This window comes from Eschrichtius robustus, chromosome 14 (genome assembly GCF_028021215.1).
Source record: "Eschrichtius robustus isolate mEscRob2 chromosome 14, mEscRob2.pri, whole genome shotgun sequence".
Lineage (NCBI taxonomy): Eukaryota > Metazoa > Chordata > Mammalia > Artiodactyla > Eschrichtiidae > Eschrichtius > Eschrichtius robustus.
The window spans coordinates 51579741-51598902 of record NC_090837.1 but is presented as its reverse complement, the minus strand read 5'-3'; the positions used below and the strand labels follow the sequence as shown (position 1 = coordinate 51598902).

The window sequence follows — 19162 nt, the reverse complement described above, 5'->3', positions numbered from 1 at the left end:
GTGCAACCATGGCCGCTATCTAATTTTAGAACACTTCATTCATCCCAAAAAGAGACCCCATACCCATTATCACTCACTCCCCAGATCCCCCAGCCCTAGCCCCTGGCAATCACCAATCTACTTTCTGCCTCTATAGATCTGTCTACTCTGGACATTGCATATAAATGGAATCATACAACATGTGGTCTTCTGTGTGTAGCTTCTTTCACTTAGCATAATAATTTCAAGTGCATCCATACTGTAGCATGTATCAGAACTTCATTCCTTTTTTGTGACTGAATAGTATTCCATTGTACAGATATGCCACATATTTTGTTTATCTATTCATCTGCTGATGAATATTTGGGTTGTTTCCAATTTTGCCTATTATAAATAATGCTGTTATGGATCTTTGTGTACAAGTTTTTGTGTGGACATATGTTTTCTCCCATTTGGTTGGTTGTTCTTTCACTTTCTTGATGATAGCCATTGAAAAAAAATTTTTTTTAAATTTTTATTAAGTCCAATTTGTCTATTTTTGTTGCTTGTAATTTTGGTGTCATAAGAAACCACTGCCTAATCCAAGGTCCTGATGATTTATACTTATGCTTTCTTCTAAGAGTTTTATTCTTTTAGCTCTTATATTTAGGTCTTTGGCCCATTTTGAGTTAATTTTTTAATACAGTGTTGAAGAGGGGTCCAACTTCAGTCTTTGGCATGTGGATACACCATTTAAGAGACTATTCTTTCTCCTGTTTAATAGTCTTGGCATCCTGTTGAAAATAAATTGACCATAGATGTATGGGTTTATTTCTGGTCTTACAACTCTACTCCATGGGTCTATGTATCTATCCTTATGCCAATATCACATTGTTCATTGTTTTGATTACTATAACTTTATGTAAATCTTACTTACCTTTACTTTTATGGCAGTGTAAGTCCTTCCACTTTGTTCGCTTTTATTTTCAGTAATTTTTTTAAATTTTATTTTTTGGCTGCATTGGGTCTTCGTTGCTGCACACGGGCTTTCTCTAGTTACGGTGAGCAGGGGCTACTATTTGTTGCGGTGCACGGGCTTCTCATTGCGGTGGCTTCTCTTGTTGCGGAGCACCGGCTCTAGGCACACAGGCTTCAGTAGTTGCAGCATGCGGGCTCAACAGTTGTGACTCGCAGGCTCTAGAGCACAGGCTCAGTAGTTGTGGCGCACAGGTTTAGTTGCTCCGTGGCATGTGGGATCTTCCTGGACCAGGGCTCGAACCCGTGTCCCCTGCATTGACAGGCGGATTCCCAACCACTGTGTCACCAGGGAAGTCCCTCAACTTTGTTCTTTTTCAAGATTGCTTTGGGTATTCTGGATCCTTTGCATTTCTATATGAATTTTAGGATCAACTTGTCAAAAAACTGCCTGGGATTTTGATAGGAATTGCATTGAATCTGTAGGTAGTTTTGCGAGTATTGCCATCTTAACAATATTAAGTCTTCCAATCCATGAATACAGGATGTCTTTCCATTTATTTAGGTCTTCTTTTATTTCAATGATATTTTGTAGTTTTCAGTGTATGTCTTGTACTTCTTTTGATAAATTTATTGCTGTGTATGTTATTCTTTTTGATGCTTTGGGCATTGTTTCCTTTATTTCACTTTCATAGTGTTCATTGATACTGTATAGAAATTGAATTGATGTTTGTATACTGACCGTCTATCCTACAACTTTGCTGAACTTGTTTTTTTAGTACTAATAGCTTTGCGTGTGGATTTTTTAGGATCTTCTGTATACAAGATTATACTCTCAGCAAGTAGAGATGTTTTACTTCTTCCTTTCCAATCTGGATGTCTTTTATTTCATTTTCTTGCCTAATTGTCCTGGCTAGAACTTCTAGCACAATACTGAATAGAAGTGGTGAGAAGAGACGTCCTTGCCTTGTTCCTGATCTTAATGGTAAAATTTTCATTCTTTCACCTTTAAGTATGATGTTAGCTGTGGTTTTTTTGTAGATGGCCTTTATCCGGTTGATTAAATTTCCTTTTATTCCTAGTTCATTGAGTGTTTTTATATTCAAGAAATATTTACTGAGCACTTACTGTGTTCCAGGCACTGTTCTAAGTGCTGGGGACATAACAGCAGACAAAATAGAAGCCGGTATGATAGTGACAGAGAAAAACCATAAACAAATAAATATAAACTATGTCAGGTGGTAAGAAATGTTATGGCTCAACTATGTAAAAAAAAAAAAAAAACCCATGTACACACACATATAAATATAGACAAGCACTGGAAAGGCAAACAAGACACAAATGGCAGCAGTTGACTCCGGGGTGGCCACAGTGGCGGCAACTGGAGTTGGGGGTGCTCCCTGGCCATTCTTCATCCTCTTTTGACACCTTTTGAATTTGGTACCATGTTAAATGTATTACCTAGCCAAAAAAATTAGTTTTAAAATAATGTTCTCATTTACTAAAGATTCAGAAATAGAAAGGTACCACACGAAAAGAAAGGCTTTTGTCCACCCAGCATTAGGGAGACGCTCATGGGGAGCATTAGTGCCCTGTCGCTATTATTAGAAGAAGTAGGCAAACGACCCCCAAACCAATCGGCATTAGGTCTTCAAGAAAGGGAATTCCAGGGTCTCTTCTGGCTCATGCACCTTCAGTTCTTGGTTCCATGCAGGGTGAGTGACCATCAGTCAGCACCCAGAGGCTTTAAGAACCACTTGAACCACAACTGTGTAATCAATATGCTCCCTTCACCAAAACAAGGACATTCCCATCCAATGGGTTATGCAAAATATTTCAGCACTTAAAGGTTAAGCATTTAATTATCCAGAGCAACCACTTAACCAGACAAATTCTCAAACCTGCAAGAAAACTTTGGGGCGTGGGTAGGGGTCAGGGATAGAAAGAGGAGGTGAATCTTACGCTATTGTGGTTTGGTTTGCTTGTTTTTCCCTGCCTCTTTCTGGTTCGTTTGTTTCTGTGTGAAAAAAGAGGGGGATATGTTCCTAGACTCCCAGCAGCGGGAAGGGTGAGTTTATAGTCCACAAAGTCTGCTTCAACCATAATATAGAGGAAATGCTGGGAAATTGTACTAGATAGATAGATAGATAGATAGATAGATAGATAGATAGATAGATAGACAGATAGGTAGGTAGGTAGATAGATAATCACAAAACACTATCACAATTACAGTAGATGTTAAAAGCGCACTGAAGGCCAGCCTGGGATCCTGGCTATCACATCTAAACTTTACATTTGAGGAAAAGGGTGCTGTTCTCTGAGAGACAAGAATGAAACAAGGAGGGATCTACTTTCTACTTTCCCAGGGTAGTGTTGAGGGGAGAGGTCAGCCAGTGATGGGTGTGAGGGATCAGAGCTGGAGGGGGGTTAGGGGATTAAGGAGGAGTGATGCTGAAATAATTACCTACTGTACGATAACAGCTTCTGGGATTTGCTTCAAAAGAATGGGGAGACTTTCTCAAGTCCTCTGCACCTGTGGGTATTCATTCTATAGGTGCCTCTATTTCTTTGGGTAGGAAGTTTCTATAACCAAAAAAGTTCAGAGAGAAAAGGAAAGAGAGAGAGAGAGAGAGAAGAGGCACTGTCTCCAGCAGGTGAATGGGCAACTGGGAAGATCGGGGAGGGAGTGAAGAGAAGCCGCCAGATGGCCACTGTCTCCTCCTTTGAGCTTCCCTACTTAAGTACAGACGGGGCCACTCAAGGAGGAGGGCACAGCCCGTAAAGCTCCCAAAGTGGGGGGGGGGGGGGGGCGGGAAAACAATCACGTTCCGGAACATGAGAAAATGACCCAGAGAGCTGAAGTCAGCTACCTGATAACTGAAACATAAATCGTGGTTGTTGTTCTGCCACAAGCGGGCAAGTGGCACCAACTGTTCACCACGACGGAATAAATACACCTCAAATCCCAGTGCCCGGCGCCACGACCTGCCCACTTACCCGGCACCCCTCCCAGTTCAAACAGCACGCCCTTCTAAGGCTTGGTGAAGCCCCTCACAGAAGGTTGCTGGAAAAGGATGAGTCCCGACCCGGTGCGGAACGTCCTCCCGCCCTGCAGCAGTGGGCTGGGAGAACCACTGGACAGACCAAGCTTGTCTTCCAATTTAACCTGCCTGTTCCGCCTTGCGGAACTCGAAGGCACGATGAGATCCCGGTCCTCACGTCCAATGTACTGTCTCGTCCTGTACTTAAAGTTCAAATTGCACGGTTTGCTAATTCTTCAGGCCCCCCAGCGAGCTGGACTTCCGAGGCATTGTTCTGCCTACACTAGTGAGAAAAATGAGACTTCGAAAATACAAACCGCTGGGAGCCATCCCAGCGGAGTCTGGAGCGCAGCCTCGGGAAGCTCCTGCACGGCGGCCGCAGCCCCTCGGTCCCCAACTCGCGCGCCCGCAGCGTCGCGGTCCCAACCCCGCGCGCTGGCCGCCCGTGCACCGCTCCCGTCCCCGGGCAATCACCCGAACAGTCACGGCCGCCGGGCATTCCTGCATTTTGCAACCCCGGCCCCAGTTGGAACTTTAGAGCCGGGAGTCTCGTGGCAAGCGAAGGCAAAAAGAATCCTCAGCCCTATTCGCAGAGGGCGGAGACAGGTGGCAAAGGACCACTTTGGTCCTACATCCCTGGAAAGTCTAAGGAGCAAGAAGTCTTGGGGTTGCAGGTGGGACCTCAGGGAGCCGCGTCCACGAAGAGAGCTCGTGGACACATCCCTCCAGGTCTTTCGATTCAAAATGGGTCCCTAATGAGGTAACGCCGCTCCCGCCGGGAGCAAAAGTTCCTTCCACGTCGGTTCTAGAAACCGCGTGTCCCCCACGGCCTCCCGGCAGGCCCGGCGCAGCTACCCCCGCCGGTCTCACCTGCCAGGCGGCCGAACTCGCGCGCCCGGAGCTCGTGCAGGTTGCGCCGGCCGTACCCGTAGACGAGAGGCTGCGGGCTCGAGTCCAGAAACTGCGCAAAGGCCAGCAGCTCGGCCCCCGACTGCCCGGCGCCACCGGCCATGACCCAGGCCTGCGCGCCGCGCAGTCCAAGCGGGCTGCGCCGGGGAAGCGCCGAGGCCCGCCCGCCGCGACTCCGCCCCGCCGCGCCCCGGCCGCGCCTCCCGGCCAGCCAGTGGCACCGCGCCCCCGCCGAGGGGCGGCACCTCTCCCGGCAGGCCGGGCGCCCTGACTCACGGAGTTTCACTGCTTTCTGCCCTTTTCCCACCTGGGGGCAGGGGGAGGGAGTGCCCGTGGTTGTCTCTTTTAACCGCTGTCCAACGGAGTCCACGGAGACGCCCCCAGACCCTTGGAACACAAAGTTCTCGTTTACGGTACCACGGAGAGGCTGATGCAAGATGCAATGAATTGCTTTTTGCTGCTGGGCATCCTGGAACCTGGCGATCCTCCCCGCCGACTCTCCCTGGCCCGAGCCCAGCCCAGCGCCCGGGAGCCTCACTCTCCGTGGAGGAACCGCAGTGTGCGGGGCGGGGCGTTTGCAAAGAGACTTCCCCAGGTGCTGTTCCCCAGCGGGGCGTGTGCTCGGCGTTTCTGAGAATGTGGCTGAGCAAAAGGTGGAAGAGGAAAAAGATTGGGGACCGATGAGTTTGGTTAATAAGGTCGTGGCAGGTGGGCACCGTCGGGACCCGGTAGCTCCAGTGCGACCCAAGCAAAAGCACCTCCTCCGCTCCGCCAGGGGCCTGCATCCCAGGACACAATTGCCTCAAGTGTGGAGAGGCGGACCAAACCCACGGGCGGGAATTGCCGGGCCCAGTGTGAGTGTGGAAGCGGGTGGGCAGGTGGGGGCCGGCTTCCGGGGATGGAGTGAAAGGTACTGGAGGCCCAGGAAAGGTGCCCGAGGTGAGGGGAGGGCTGTGCAGAACCCACATCGGAGGGCGGCAAAGTCTGGAGGCTTAAGTGAGGACTCAGATTCGGGTCCTTGGGGACCCAAGGTGGGGCCCCAGGAATGGACCACTGGCTCTGTTGTAGGAAAAATGGGGCATGAGAGGATGGTCTTGGTCATATCCCAAGTCATATTCCTGGGGCAGACGGTGCAGATAAGAATTCAAGAGCTAGCCATAGTAAAGTGAAAGGTTTATTTAGACAGATACACACTCCGTATACAGTGTGGTTCGTCTCAGAAGGCGAGAGAGGTGCCAGGGAAATATGGGGTGTTTAGTTTTTATGGGCTGGGTAATTTCATAGGCTAATGAGTGGGAGGAATATTCTAGCTATCTTAGAGAAGGGGCAGGGATTTTCAGGAATTGGGGCAGCACCCACTTTTGGTCTTTTATGGAACTGTCATGGCACGGGTGTGTCGTTTAGCAGATGCTAATGTATCACAATGAGAGTATAATGAGGCTCAAGGCCTACTGGAAGTTGAATCTTCCGCCATCTTGGGCCTAGTAGGTTCTAACCAGCTTTTGTCACTTCCTGTTCTTAATGGTTGTGTCATTGCTTTCATGGTTGTGCTCTGCTCCCTTCCTTTCTGTCTCAGCTCTCAAAGCATGCTGCAGTGGGACAAGGTGGGAAGGGCACCCAGGCCACAGGTTCACTGCCTGTGCTGCAGCCAGGCCCTCAGTCACCCTGTGTGTGCGCTGCAGGCACCTTGGGATGCGTGACAATGCGTGGAGCAGAGTCCCTGGTCCAGCCTCTGCTTGTATAAAAAGCAAGGGTTCTGCTGCCTGGTGGTCCACCATGAGAGCCAGCCCCTCCTGGCTCAGCCCCCAATACCAGGTCTGAGAAAGACCCTGGGGGTGGGGGAGGCGGGTTGTGGCCCAGGCCAGAGCCACTGGGTACCGGGCTGCAGTGCTAGAGCCGGTGCCCAGGCTTCCCCTTGCCTAGGTGGCCCCTGCCTGAAGACCGCCCTGGCTAGTCTCACTCACTGCAGAATCCCCAGGATCAGGACTTCCCTGGTGGTCCAGTGGCTAAGACTCCGCGCGCCCAACGCAGGGGCCTGGGTTTGATCCCTGGTCAGGGAACTAGATCCTGCATGCCGCAACTAAGAGTTCACATGCTGCAACTAAAGATCCCCGATTCTGCATGCTGCAACGAAAAACGATCCCGCATGCCGCAACTAAGACCCGGAGCAGCCAAATATATAAATAAATATTTTTTTAAAATTATCCCCAGGATCTTACTCTGGAAGGAATGGATGGTATCGATGGATGGATGCCCGAGTGTGCTCCTTAGCGTCACCATCCAGCCACCTCCCTGCAGCATACCTGTTGGCCATACTTGGAGCAGGAACCTTGGGCATCTTGGCCTCACTCCACTGCACTCTAACCTCTAAATGTGACTTCTGGCAACAGTACCAACAGGAGCAGGCACTGCACTGGGCACATGTATACTCTTATCTGTACTAATTATTCAACAGTTAAATAAACAGATCCATGAGGTGGCTCTTACAGGTTGGGTGGCTGTGGCAGAGAGAGGTAGAGTAACTTGCTCAAGGGCACACAGCTAGAAGAAGGTGGACAAGCTAGCGCCTGGGAAGTCAGTCTCCAGAGCCCAACCAGTTAAATGTGTTCAACAATCTCTCCGGTGTAAGCCACGGTGGTCCTCAGGGCCTCCGCCTCCCCACCTCTAAGTTGGGGAGAGTGCTGGGGGTTGATGCTCCTCTCACCCCTCCTTTTAATGCACTACTTCTCCCTGAGGATCTCCTTGAGGCCAGCCCTCTCAGGAATTAACCTGCAAGAATCATCTGGAAGCCTATGAAAATGCAGATTCTGATTAAGTTGGGGGGCGTGGTGGTTAAGGTTCTGTGTTTCTGACTCGCCTGGGCGATGCGGACACTAGAGTCCTTGGACGGCACCCTGAGCAGTGAGGGCCTAGGTTACTTCCCTGGGAATGTAAGGAGTACCTCTCCTCAAGGTGTTATGTGGCCAAGTAACAAATCACAAATCCACAAGGGTGTTACATTAGGACAAACTTGCTAGGGAACAATCTGAATGGGCCAAGTCAGAACTCCTTTAAAAAAAATTTTTTTTAATTGTGTTAAAATATACATAACATAAAATTTACCCCTCTTAGCCATTTTTAAGTGCACAGTTCAGTAATATCAGGTATATCCACCTTGTTGTGCAAACAATCTCCAGAACTCTTTTCATCTTGCAGAACTTAAACTCTATACCCATTAAATAAGAACTCCCCTTTCCCCCTCCCCCAGCCTCTGGCAATCACCATTCTATTTTCTGTATCTACAAATTTGGTTACTCTAGATACCTCATATAAGTGGAATCATATAGTATTTGTCTTTCTGTGACTAGCTTATTTCACTCAGCATAATGTCCATGTGGCAGCATGTGTTCAGAATTTCCTTCCTTTTTAAGGCTGAATAATGTTTCACTGTATGTATATACCATATTTTTTGACCCATTCATCTACTGATGAACACTTGGAATACTTCCACCTCTTGGCTATTGCAAATATGCTAGGAACATGGGTGTATGAGTATCTCTTTGAGAATTTACTTCCAATTCTTTTGGATATATATAGTCAGAAGTGGGATTGCTGGATCATACGGTAGTTCTGTTTTTAAGTTTTGAGGAATTGCCATAGTGTCGCCCATAGCGGCTACACCGTTTTACATTCTCACCAATGGTGCACAAGGGCTCCAATTCCTCCATGTTCTCACCAATAGTTATTTTCTGGTTTTGTTTTGTTTGGTTAGGTTTTTGTTATTGTTACAGTAGCCATCCTACTGGGTGTGAGGTGGCCTCTCATTGTGTTGTTGATCTGCATTTCCCTAATGATTAGTGGTGTTGAGTATCTTTTCACGTGCTTATTGGCCATTTATATATCATCTTCGGAGAATTGTCTGTTCAAGTCCTTTGCTCCCCCCTGCTCTGCCCCCAACTTGGTTGTTTTTTTATTGTTGAGTTGTAGGAGTTCTTTATATAGACTGGATATTAACCCTTCATCAGATCTATCATTTGCAATATTTTCTCCCATTCTGTAGTTGCCTTTTCACTCTGTTGACTGTGTCCTTTGATGTACAGTGCAGAACCCTTAAGGTCATTAAAAACCACTGAATTACCACTTAGTCAAGAAGTATCTTTAAGCCCCTGGCTCTGCCCAGGGGACCGTGTGCTCAGGAGGATGTGAAGATATTGTGCCTACATCCACGTAGGGAAATGACACAGACAATGGGGGCTGAGTGCCCTGTGGCTTCGCTTCAGGATGCAAGTGTGGAATGGCAGGAGAGAAGAGAGAAAGGAGCTCCTTCCTGCCAGGGAGTCCAGGGAAGGCACCCCAAAGGAGGAAGCCTGTGATCTGGGCCACAGTAAAGAAGGGAGGGTGGGGTGGGTGGGGACGTCGGGAGCCTCAGTCTCTAATTGGCACCTCCAAGTGCATTTCACCAAGATTCCCTGGGCCTCTCCTGCCAGAAAGAGACTGTCAAAAATCGGAGCGCTCGCTCTTACCCTGCCTGAAGCAGAACCTCCAGTCCCCATCAGTGAACGTCTTACACGTGTTCATCGTTCAGTGAACTCCTGTGCTATAGGCCTACCACTGCTTCATCTCCCCTGGTCCATCTGCTGGCCCTGGGACCTTGGAATAGCCTGAGCTGGTCCATGCTGAGGCCCCAGGCAGCCACCAGCCTCTGCACCCAAAGTTCATAGCTTTGTAGTGAAACCGCCCTTCAGCTCCTCCGGACACCCCTCTCTCACCAAGAACTGTGAAAAGTATGTCTATAGCCAGATTGGGTAGACAGCCCCAATTTTGTCTTAAAATCTTTCCCCCTTGGTGAGGCTCTGCCCCTGGGCCATCCCACTCAGCCTGGTTCTGTACTCAGGATGATGTGTTCCCTGGCAATGGACTCCGTTCTTGAGAATCTCCACAATACAGGAGACATTCATTCATGTACTATTCATTCATTCACTCACTTGGCAACAGTTCAGTGAGTGCCTCTCAGAGTTAGAGTCTGTGGGGATTGAGGAAGGAGGTGGGGTAGGTTTGGGGGGCAGGTTTTGAAAGGCAGGTTTCAGTCAGTCTAAGGGAATAGAATTTCATTCCGAAGATTTTTGAGCAAGAAAGTGTCCCCAAGAGGTGATTTCGACCAAACTGTCTTAATGACTGTGCCCGGGCCGGATGGGCTGGTGGAATTGGGGGCAGGGAAACCAGCTACAACCTCTTGGAACCGTCCAGGCTGAATTACTGCAGATGAAAACGTGCTTTGGCAGGGACACTCATTCAATGTTCATCGGGAAGCTTCTCCCTGCTAGGAACATGGTAGGCGCTGGGGAGACAAGACAACAGTCCATAAGGCAGCCTCTGGGCTGAGAGGCCCCCAGGACAGTGAAGAAGATGGCTCTACAGCCAGGTCGCCTCTCCGTGCTGCAGAGCCCAAGAAGGGGCCTTCCTTCAAAAGGTTGAGCCTTCTCCACCTAGGACTCCAGAGGGTCCTGGGTGGGGCGGTAGCATTCCACGTACAATGGTCTGGAGGTGCAAAAGGCTCAGAAAATTCCCAAAGCAGGAACTTCAGTGAGGCTGGAGCACAGCCTGTGGTAGGGGATGAGGGGTAGGGATGGGGACTGAGGCAAGAGACAGTGGGGCAGACCACTACGGTGCAGAGGAGCATGGCTGGGGTCCAGGAGGGACGGGAAGAGGTGTGCCTGAGGCCAGTGACATCTGAGGATCACCTGCCTCCATGCCACTGACTAATGAGAAGGTAGTCAAGAGAGATGGGAGGAGAGCTAGAGGAGAGCGCCTTGGTGGTAACTAAGGCTGAAAAGCCAGTTAGGACAAGGACTGATCAGATTATTCAACTTGCTTGGTTCAGTGATATGCAGTGACCTAAGTGAGCATTTCTGTTATCCTGGTGGGGATGGAAGCTCCATTATAACGGTCCAGTCTTAAATGCTAAGGAAGGGTAGAGGTTTTCCACTGGCTAAAACCCCCGAGGCCTCTTGATCACAGAGGTAGTTGGGAGTTGCCAATTGTGATGGATCATATTTTCTGCCAAGTAGTTGAGATGGGGTCGGTGTTTCAGAGGAGGTTGAATTTAGTTTGGATAATGAAATTGGTGCTTCCTGCCAGAAGTGAAATGCATACTTCCCTAACAATGAGAACCTGCTGACCTAGATATCCTGATACCGGAGAAATCAGAAGAAGGCCTGCAGAGCAGGAACAGAGACAGCAGTGGAGGCAGGTTTCTCTCCAGAGCCTGGAGGTTGGAAGCTCGGGCAGAAACAACTTGAGAGCAGTGGAAAAAAAGATCAGAAAAGCCCAGGAAGCTCCCTCCCCTGGAGTGATAGGAGAACTTTTTTGTGAACAGAAGCTAAAAGGGCAGCTCAAAATCACCACGTTTGGGAACAAGGCTCCGTTATATCCAGACTCATGTTCAAAACAACACCCGGCCCTCCGCCCCGAGTAATAGGCAGACCACAGGAGTGAGAGGGTGGGTGGACCCACAGCTGAAGCCCTTTTCCTCAGGGCCCAGCTTCTCCCTGTTCATTCAAGGGTGGGTGGACTGGGCCAAACCACGCCCTTCTTGTTCCCTTCTGGGTTGACATCTCCTTCCTGCTCTTTGTTCCCTACCTCTTTATGCCACCAAGACAGGGAAAGGATCTGATGCCGATTTTCCTATTTACTGACCAGTGGATTACACTGGAGAATGCTTCCTCCACCAGCCAGCCATCTGTGCGATCAAACTTATTCTTGAATTCAGCAAATATTTGACAGTACACAGGGCCAGCTACATTGTGCTAGGTGCTATGGAAAACAAGAAAACAAATCTGATGCCCTGATGTTTTTAGGCTTTAGTAGGCTTGTACGCTTGGCTTTCATTGGTTACCTATCCAGCACCCACTGCCCCTCCGATTTTGCTTTGGAAAACCACCCCATGTAGAGCAACCACATGGTCTTAACGGGACCGACCCTGCCTCCAGCTCCAGAATAGGTAATCTCATGCTCTTGCTACGTGGGCAGGCTCCAGCCACTCAATGTGTGGTTACCTCTGACCACAGTGATTAATTCAGGATGGTCCACTCAGAGTAAAGCTAGGGACTTCATGTATAAAGGTTAATTCTTTTTTTTTTTGGCCTCACCACACGGCTTGCAGGATATTAGTTTCCCCACAAGGGATCGAATCTGGGCCCACGGCAGTGAAAGTGCCGAGTCCTAACCACTGGACCGCCAGGGAGCTCCCAAAAGTTTATTCTTTTTGATATGAATGAGCAAGGGAATCTGTAACCTCAGGGGCTGCTTTCATCCATCTCATAGCCATGAGGAAGGACAGCCTTAGAAGACGACTGACACATGGAGAGGGCAGAGCTGAGAGAATCAGAGAAAGGGAAACAGTGTCCTGGTCAAACCATACATGGGCTTTGTCCTACCACTGGACTGTTTCCAGTTATGTGAGCTAATTAATTCCCTGTATCTTTTTGAGACAAACTTTTCTCACCATAGAAAGCAGCTAATTGATACTGCTTAAGACATACATTAATAAAACATAGGAAGTAACAAATGCCATAAAAGAAAATGAGAAGAAAATACTATGAATTCAGTGAAAGAATACTTGAAACAAGGGGATTAATAAAGGCTCTATGGAGGTGACATGAGCTGAGCTTTATTTAATTGTAACAGTTACCGATTATTGGTGTCTTACTATATCCAGGCCTTGGGCTAGCATTTTTCATGCATTGGCTCATTTAATCCTCAGAACAACCCTATGAAGTGGTTATTTTTTATGAAATGAGACTAACATTTGTTCTTTCTTTCAGAATAAAGCACTTCAATTCCCAGCTAAGCACATGACCACCTGCAATAAAGATTTCATTTCCCAGCCTCTCTTGAGGAATGGCTACAAGACAAAATTCAGGCCACAGAGATTAAGCACAACGGTATGGACTTCCAAGTTTTCTTAAAGTTAGGGGCAAGCCTCTTATGCCTTCCTGCTTTCTCCTGGCTGGGATGCAAAGGTCATGGCAGGAGGCCAAGCAGCCATCCTGGATAGTGAGGAAGCCACACGTTGAGCATGGTAGCAAAGAGCCTGGGTCCCCTGACCATGTTGAGAAGGCTCCCTGCCCGACCTGGTCTGCCTACCTTGACCGCTTTTGAGAGAGAAAACTTCTATCTCGCAATAAGCCAGAAAGAACATTTTGCATTTTCTTTCACACAGAGCTGAATCGAGGTCAGACTGATCCATTAATATTATCTCCATTTACAGAGATGAGGGGTAAAGCTTACCCAGCTATAGCCAGTGTAAGCCAGGATTCAAACACACTTCTGATTCCTTACATTGGGGTTCCAACCCTCACCCAGATTGCCTTGAGAAGTACATAGGATTTGTACAGAAGTGGGTAGAAGGCCTTGCATTTTTCTTACAGACAACCCAAGATTTTCTACGGTGGCGAGGATAACTTAAGACAGGGAATGATTCTGGCTTTCCTTTTATTCCTGAATTGGCACAGTCTCCCTCAAATTCCCCCAGTCTGTCTTTGGAACCAATAACCATGGCTGCTCCCCCTGAGGCTACTGGGAAGATAGTGATTTGGCTCCTTGTTGCCTAAGGTAAACATGTGCTGGGAACACAACCCAATCACCTCTCCTCCATCTAGGAAAGTCACGTAGGTCAGAAGATAGCAACTGCTTAGGTTGGCACTTGGCGTCAGTCTGAGCTTTGATGCTGTGACTCAGGCAGAAAAATGAAATTATCAGGGAAGACAAGGAAGGGCAGGTCAGGGATTCTGAAATACTCCTCAGCAACTCCAGAGCAAAGCTGCAAGACTGCCTTTTTGCTTCAGATGTTATGAACTACTACAGTATGGTTCAAAGTGTTCTCCTTTAGCAGATGAAGACTATCATGGTAAAAGTACAATGTATGTGTATGGAGTTCACTATACTGCCCAAATGTACACCAAGTCCTGGAAACACTTACTGAACTGAATTAATTACACAGGTGATTACTGAGGAAGATGCTTCAGGACAACTTGGGAAAACTGTCTATTTACAACTGGCAAAACAACAACTAACCATGAACTTGGTCTCTCCAAGACTAGGCCTGCTTTCAGGAGACCTCAGGGGGTTGAGTTCCGTGCTGGAAAAGGCTCTAAAGGACTGTTAGTCCACTGAGTCTGCTCTGGAACCCCATGTGCGCAGGATCTGAACAAACTGCTGTGTGCCAACGGGAAGATTCAGATCCTTCAGCAGATAAGCAAAGAAATCATCCTTCAGAGCATCCTGGTTTCTGAGGTTAAGAAGCTCAGGTGCCCACTGCCTTGGTGCATGCATGCTCACATGCACACACACACCCCTAAGGGTGTAAGACAAGTTTATACAGATTCAGTGGTCTAGAACTGCACTGTCCAAATATGGATATAGCCACTAGCCACAGGTGGCTAGTGAGCATTTGAAATGTGGCTAGTTATGAATTGAGATGAGCTCTAAGTGTAAAATGCAATTTGTAGTGTACAAAGATTTCATACAGAAGAAAGGGTAAAATATCTCCATAATTTTTTATATTGACTATATTAAAATGATACTATTTGGGATATACTGGGTTTGAACAAATGTGTCATTAAAATAAATTACACCTCTTTCTTTTTACTTTATGTGGCTACCAGAAAAGTTTAAAGTACATAGGTAGCTCACATTATATTTCTGTTGGACTAGAAATACTGGATAGTTCTGGTCTAAACACCTTCATTTAGACTAAGTATCACTTAACTTCTTTGGACTAAGTATCACTTAACTTCTTTGGAAGTAAAATGTCATGTTAGATAATAGCATAAACGCCCAGCAAGAAAATCCTCGCCTCCTCCTTCCAGCTATTTACTACGTACAGTGTGCAAAGTGGCAATCTGCCAGGTGGCTCATGTTCCCACAGGGTCAGGAGAGGCCTGGCTCTCCCACCAGTCTTCGCAGGCTCTCCCACACCCTCTCTTAACCCCTCTCCACCCAACTCCCAAGTGCTCAGCTCTGGCCTGGCGGGCAGCCTCCCAAACCTCAGCAGGCACACCCAGCACTCTTTCTGGTGTGTTCTTCTGCCCTCTGCTCCCACCGCTCCCTCTCCCTGGGGGACATCCTTCACGCTCATGACTTCATCCTTCCTCTTGTGACTCATCCTTGCAACTTCACAGAAATTCAGGTGATTCAGACGATACTTTCCAGCCCCTATGTCTCTCAGTTACTTTAAGCACTTTAAGTCAAACTCTGAAGGAAGCCATCTATGTACTTTTAAAGAGTAAGAGAAGAGACCGACTACAGTTCAAACTCACAACCTGCCAAATTCCTAGAATGGCTGGTGTGTACCGGGAGGGAGGGGTCAAGACCACACTTTGTGTGGTCTGCTTATTTACAAAAACTGTTAAAATAAAAATTGAGTAATCTGGGTTTTATCTCTTTTTATTTTCTAGGCTCTCCCTCAGAGGAGGGTAGTAAATAATGAAACGTCCCAAACATTTGAAAAGAGAAGGCCCGAAATGACACAAAATTAGGCAAATTTGGTCATGAAGAAAGAATAGAGGCTCTCAATCTGGGACACACAGATGCAGGTCTGAATCCCTGAAAGTATGGGCAAGGTTCTGAGACTGTGTGTATATAAACATTTTGAGAGAAGAGTCTGTAGCTTTCATCATATTTCAAAGGGTCTGAGACTCACATAAGGACTACTGCCATAGAGCTTAAGCATGAAATGCAATGAAATTATGAGGTAAAGAAAGGTTATCTATTTACATGATAAATATTTTTAAGACACCAACGAGTATATGCTTGCAGTCATTAAGTCCATTACAGTGCACATCTGTTAACTCTGTGTATCTTCACAGTGTGATCTTCACCACAACTTGCAAAGTGTAACCATTCAGTGCCTTCTGCTTCATTCTGTTCAGTTTTCCCATTACAGTTCTTCCAGCATAATTTTTTGATAGCAAGTGTATGACTTTGGCTAAAACAAAGACAGAGAAATCATGAAATGAATGTATGCTATGACTATGAAATATTTTTCTGGTGCTCACCTGCATATTAATTCAATTAGTATGCTCTTCCTATTAGTGTTGTTAACATAAATAGAAGTCAAAACCTGAACATCTAAATGTACAGGTTTTCACCTCTTGTGTTAATGTATTCCTCTGTGTGTATTTATCTTTCATTGAGTTCTCTTATCTTAATTATTTTCTTCTATTTACTTTGTATGCTTTACTATACATTTCCCAGCATCTTGGGATGGATGCTTAGATTATAGATTTTCAGTCTTTGTTCTTTTCTAATATATCTAGTTAAGGCTATGAATTCCCCTCTAGGCATTGTTTTTGCTATTTTCCACAAAGGTTCATATGCTGTGTCTTCATTTTCTTTCTGTTTAAAATATCTTCTAATTTCTATTGTAATTTTTTCTTTGACCCATGTGTTGTTTGAAAGTATGTTGCTTAATTTCTAACAGTTGGAGATTTTCTAATTATCTTTTTGTTATTTATTTTTCTACAGTCAGAAAATATCCTGAATTTTGTCTATATATACTTTACAATCTCATCCATTGATTTTGTTTAGATATACTTTATGATCCAAAATATGTACAAAATATGTATCTAAAGCACTTATGAAATAAACATGTTTTTGTCTCTTTTGGAAAAAAAAAAAGTACAGGTTTTAAAATACCATCACTAATATTTTAGCAATTTTATGTTAGCCTTGAAAACATTTTACTTACTGACCAAGGACACCACCAAAAAGAGCAAGAAATAGACAATGCATTTTCAATCAAATTTTGCTTTAACCATCAATTTTAACTATTAAAATCAGTCTTTCAGGCAACATTACTAAATGTGTTCCTTTTCTAAAGAATTCCAACTTTGCAACATATTCTACATTATTTGATCTTCTGACATCCCTGTAACTTGAATGGACGCTTACTCTCATTATTTACTGCTGGGTAAGGAAAGAGTGAAAGATTTAATAAACTACCCAGTGAAAGAACCTTGGTCTCCAATGTGACCTGTAACTGCACGACCCTGGGCAAGGGGTTCATATTAACGCACTCCCCCAGCCCCCATGGCTGACCTAGGATGCTACCAAACATAGATTATTAATAAATCTCTATGAAATACAATATCCTCTATAAATTTAACCTGCAAACTAGTCCTCCAAACCAAAACGGAATAAGGTGAAAAGCTTAAGCAAGTTGTAAAGCAGTAAACACTGAAAATAATGCCTGAGCTCACAAATCATACTTGCAGACTCTGAGAGTCCCTGTCGCCAACGCACTCTCAGGATCAAAAGAACGAAGCACAGCCTCGAAGTGATGAAACACGTTTAAAAAAATCAGCACACCAGAACCTAAGTCACCAAATGACTGTGAGCCCTTGCAAGTGGCCACTCTAGAAGGGTCCACACATTCCAACAATGCTGCTGTGCCTCAGTGTTTCCTGAAGTTCTCCTAAAGGAAATACTTCCACACAGACTACGACCTAAGTATTCTCAATGAGAGCTCATCTTCCTTTGAGGATGAATTTGATTACTGAAAGAAGTCAAAAGTCATCTGGATAGGAGCTTATAAGTAAGATGAAGGTTAAGCTAAAAAAAAAAAAAAGTGAATGGTCAAAATGAGGAAAACTTTATGTAAAAGGTATCATAATTGGTTTTCTTGCATCACTAGTAAGCTAGTTTTGAACACAGTTCCTAAAGAGACGTTCCAAAAATATTTTAAGTAACAGCAACATCACTGGGATCTCATTTGTTCTGGATTAATATTAAAGTTCTCTCACTTCATTAAAAGAATGATTTGAAGTAGTGACATCACTGAAACAAGTATATATATAGACTAGTATATATATAGTATTTTGCATCCCAGAGAAGTTACTTTGAGGGACAGTACTTATTTGGCTATATATGCTTTGAGAAGGTATGTTGCGTTTCTTTTTTTTTTTGGTAATGTTCTTTAAATCCAGCGTGTTAACAGATCACATTTAGAAGACAGGGAGTTTGGGGAGCCAACCTAGAAGGCAGTGTTTGCTTATATTACCTTCGTTTGTATTTCATTATCAGCAAAACCTTTCATTTGAAAAGTATTTGTAATCTGATAAGTATAATATTAGCAATCCAAATAATATAAGGTAAGCCAGGAGTTAGTTCTTGCAAATCCAAAGTCACCATAATGACTAAAAAAATTTTAAATGAAAAACTCAAATTCTGTACATGTCCCCTGCCCATACTTTCTGAGGGGCTTCTTGCCACTGTTCCACATTCAGGCCCACAGAAGTGGTCTGGGTATTGGGCAGAGGCAGAGCAAGCATCATGGGTAGGGCAAAGTGAAAGGAAGGAAAAGCAGGGGAGGGGAGGCCAGGAAGAGAGGAAATTTCAAATGCCTGAAACATGGAATTTCATTGGATACCTCTCTCTTCAGTAAGCCAACAGCATGAACTGTTTCAACAGCTAAACCCAGCATCAGAGAGGTGGGAGAGAACCCATGAGGACAGCAGTAATAAAGCAGATCTCATTTTAAATACATTTAAATAAATACAATTATCATGAGCATTAACATGCTTTGCCGGTAAGGAGACAAACTCCCCTGGAAGGTATATCTTGTACAATACGTCTCTCGGCATCAAGCCAATGGCCTTCCTCATGATGCTGTCGTTTAGAATTGTATTTGAAGTTATATTTTGGATAGTTTAAATATATGAAGGTTGAAGAATCCTAAAAAACTCTAACACAGAATGACATTAATGACTTTTTGAAAGTTTAGTCATTTTTAATGAATGAAATGGGTAAAGAAGCAGATTAAAAAGTGTTCCCTGCTGTCTAAGCAGGTGGATGAGGAGGAGGCTGTAAACAGCAGGTGCTCTGAGCCAGCTCAGGTGGCAAAGGCCCACGCCCAGGGCACAAGGCTCAGGAGCACTTACTCTGCCTGAAGGCTGGTCACAGGGCTTTGAGGGGCACTTGACGGTTTACTCCATTTCAGGATGTGAGCTGAAGTGTTCAAACACGAGATTTGGCTACCAAACACAATCTATAATATTTCCAAAAAACCACCAACATTCTGAATTAAATTTTACTGAGATTCTACTTAGTCAAATTCTGAAACTCATCATTATGAAAATCACTTTCATCTCCAATGCGTTGTCTGTAAACACAGTATCATGCAAACAAGCAATTTGGTCAAATAAACTTTTAAAAAACAAGTGCAATATAGTAACAAACATCAATTTCAAGAGACTGTCACAAAACACAGAGGTACAAATTAGCAGTAAGCACCATGAACA

General features: G+C 45.5%; 2 protein-coding genes across 4 annotated transcripts in view; both read right to left on the bottom strand.

Moving 5' to 3' along the window:
* MOCOS (molybdenum cofactor sulfurase) overlaps positions 1-4993 on the bottom strand; it is a 55294-nt gene extending 50301 nt beyond the window's left edge. For both annotated transcript variants that reach the window (XR_011076207.1, XM_068562778.1), the window contains exon 1: positions 4845-4993. Coding sequence is in view for 1 of the 2 variants with exons in the window: in XM_068562778.1 (XP_068418879.1) it covers positions 4845-4986 (142 nt within the window). In the remaining variant the exon portion in view is untranslated. The remainder of the gene's footprint in view (positions 1-4844) is intronic.
* A 10199-nt stretch (positions 4994-15192) lies between these two features.
* ELP2 (elongator acetyltransferase complex subunit 2) overlaps positions 15193-19162 on the bottom strand; it is a 45088-nt gene continuing 41118 nt past the window's right edge. The window contains exon 20 of one of the 2 annotated variants that reach the window (XM_068563778.1): positions 15193-15849. In XM_068563778.1, the coding sequence (XP_068419879.1) occupies positions 15693-15849 (157 nt within the window). In that variant the 3' untranslated portion in view covers positions 15193-15692. The remainder of the gene's footprint in view (positions 15850-19162) is intronic. The other variant, XM_068563777.1, reaches the window with a different exon arrangement.